We start from the raw sequence: 2904 nt of genomic DNA, 5'->3' as shown, positions 1-2904 counted from the left end.
GGGTTAGAGTTAGGGTAGGGGTTGGGGTTAGGTTAGGGTAGGAATTAGGGTTAGGTTTAGTTTAAGGTTGAGTTTAGGGTTGGGGCAGGGGTTAGGATTAGGACTGGGGTTAGGGTTGGGGTTAAAACTGGAGTTAAATTGGAGTTAATGTTGGGGTTAGGGTTGGAGTTTCATTAGGATTATTGTTGGGATTGAGGTTGGGGTTAGGGTTTGGATTAGGGCTTGAGTTGGGGTTAGGGTTGGGATTAAGGTCAGGTTAGGTTGGGTGGGCTGGGAGCACCCACATCTCCCCACGGCAGAGTGCAGGACCCAACCCCACAGCTCACAGAAGGGATCCTGGAGGGGCACAACCCCAAACCCACCTCGTCCCCCCATCCTTACCGGAGAGGATGTTGTGGAACGCCGTCTCCACGTTGGTGGAGTCCAGAGCCGACGTCTCGAGGAAGGAGAGCCCGTTCTTCTCTGTAACAGCGGGGAAAGCTCATGGGGGGGCAACCATAGAATGGCTGAGGTTGGAGGGCACCTTGAAGCCCACCCAGCTCCAACCCCCCCGCCATGGGCCGCCCATGGCCCCATCCAACCCGGCCTCGATGACGGCACTGGCGGTGCGTGTTGGGGTCATGGCAGCGGGGAGATGGGGGGATACCTGCGAAGCTCCGGGCCTCGTCGGTGGGCACGGCGCGCAGATGCCGCAGGTCGCTCTTGTTGCCCACCAGCATGACCACGATGTTGGCGTCGGCGTGGTCCTGCAGCTCCGCCAGCCAACGCTCGGCGTTCTCATATGTCAGGTACTTGGCGATGTCATACACCAGCAGCGCTCCCACCGCCCCGCGGTAGTACCTGGGGGCAGCCGTGGGGCGGAGCGGGGTCAGCCCCCAGGTTACGGGGTGCGGGAGCAGGGCGGGGAGACACTCACGCAGAAGTGATGGCGCGGTACCGCTCCTGCCCGGCCGTGTCCCAGATCTGCGCCTTCACCGTCTTGTTGTCCACCTGGATGCTCCGGGTGGCGAACTCCACCCCGATGGTGCTCTTGCTCTCCAGGTTGAACTCGTTGCGGGTGAAGCGGGACAGCAGGTTGCTCTTCCCCACGCCAGAGTCCCCGATGAGCACCACTGGGGGATAATGAGCGCAGCGTTAGACCCCCCCGAAGCGTCGCCATCCGCAGCCCAACGCGGGTTGGGGGGACCCATCAGCCAGCGGGGATCGGTTACTGGGATCAGCCCAACGAGGGGCTCCGGGTGGGGACCCCATCAACCCAGCGTGGGGCTCCAGCCCATCTCCAGCCCCGAGGGCACCCAACCGAGGACCCAGAGAGCTGGGACGTCCCCGGGTGTGGGGTGGGTGAGCGCACTGTGGGCACAGTTCCCGTAGAATGCGGCAGAACAGGCTCCGGGACCTTGATCGTGCTTCTCCCCTATCAAGTTTGTTGAGTTGGTGACTCACCGGGTTTTGATTTTATTTACTTTTCATTCCCCGCATGCCTGTGTCATTCGTTCTCCAGCACCCGGATGGAATCGAGCCGGGGGTGGTTCACTGGGACTAACCCACAGCCCCTGCTCGCCACAGTGGGGCCAAGCAGCCCCCCAGCACGGGGACAGTGGGGACACAGGGCTCAGTGGGCAGCAGAGGGCACCAGAAGTGTGGGGTGCCCGGGGAGACCCCCAGAACGGCCCCAGAGAGGATTCCCCTGGGTTGGGGAGCGTGGTGGTGGGGCTGCCCAGCCCGGCAGGAGGGGCTGACTCATGGTGGGGAGGGGTCACCCCCGGCTGGTGCTGCTCGGGGGGGTTGGAGGCTTCCCCCTGACCCAGTCCCGCTGTGAGCACCCAGGCACCCCTGGTGCTGCCCCCCGGGAGGTCCCATCCCCAACTCCATCGCCAACCCCATTTCTGTGCCCAACCCCAATTCCATCCCCATCCCCATCCCCATCCCCACTCCCATCCCCATCCCCATCCCCATCTCCATCCCCACTCCCAACCTGACCGCATCCCCATGCCCAATTCCAACTCCAACCCCAACCCAAACCCAACCCCATTCCTGTGCCCAACCCCAACTCCAACCCCAACCCTATCCCCATCCCCAACCCCATCCCCGTGCCCAACCTCATCCCAAGCCCAAACCCCAATCCCATCCCAACCTTAACCCGAACCCCAACCCCAACCCCATCCCGTCCCCATCCCCCCACACACCCTTGAAGAGGAAGTCGTACTCCTCGTCCTTGCCCCGCATCCTGCCCAGTGCCACGGCCCCACTGGGAACAGCGGGGATTTCCGCCCTGCTCCGCCCCGGTGGGGCAGCCCCACGCTCCCATTGGTCCCGCAGCCCTTTCTCCTCCGCAGCCATTGGCTGTCAGTGCTGCCCGTCACCGCCCAGGTGCTCACCTGGGGCAGGTGTACGGGAAGAGGTGTGGGGCGGGGGGGGAGGTGGGGGTGGGAACGAGAATGGGAACGGGAATGGGAACGGGAATGGGAATGGGAATGGGAATGGGAATGGGAATGGGAATGGGAATGGGAATGGGAATGGGAATGGGAATGGGAATGGAATGGAGTGGAAAGGAAGGGGATGGGAACAGGGATTGGAATGGGAACAGGATGGGGATGGGATACAGTGGGATGGGATGGGAACAGGAATTGCAGTGGAGATGGGAATAGGTATAGGGATGGGATAGGAATAGGGATTGGAATAGGGATGGGAATGGGAATAGAATGAGGGAGGGGGATGGGATGAGATGGAGTGGAATGGAGAGGAAAGAAGGGGGATGGGAACAGGAACTAGGATGGGAATAGGGATGGGGATGGGATATGACAGGGTGGGGATGGGATGGGGAGGGGATGGGAACAGTTACTGGAACAGGGATGGGAACGGGATGGGTTGAGATAAGAGTGGAAAGGAATGGGATGGGAACAG

At 61.8% G+C, this 2904-nt stretch overlaps 1 protein-coding gene across 2 annotated transcripts; it reads right to left on the bottom strand.

Annotated features, from left to right (window-relative positions):
• LOC110387890 (ras-related protein Rab-11A-like) lies at nucleotides 48-2311 on the bottom strand. 2 transcript variants are annotated; one of them, XM_021376570.1, is made up of 4 exons: nucleotides 2187-2311; nucleotides 917-1112; nucleotides 647-840; nucleotides 48-480 (listed from the first exon to the last, which is right to left on the bottom strand). In XM_021376570.1, the coding sequence occupies exons 1-4, from the start codon at nucleotides 2224-2226 to the stop codon at nucleotides 323-325; spliced, it is 588 nt and encodes a 195-aa protein (XP_021232245.1). In that variant the 5' UTR covers nucleotides 2227-2311; the 3' UTR covers nucleotides 48-322. The 2 variants fall into 2 exon arrangements, with proteins under 2 accessions (XP_021232245.1, XP_021232246.1); XM_021376571.1 differs by having other exon boundaries at nucleotides 65-462.

Source organism: Numida meleagris, chromosome 24 (genome assembly GCF_002078875.1).
Source record: "Numida meleagris isolate 19003 breed g44 Domestic line chromosome 24, NumMel1.0, whole genome shotgun sequence".
In the NCBI taxonomy this organism is placed as follows: Eukaryota; Metazoa; Chordata; class Aves; order Galliformes; family Numididae; genus Numida; species Numida meleagris.
Note: the sequence above shows the minus strand (reverse complement) of the source record. Positions and strands in the feature narration are given on the sequence as shown.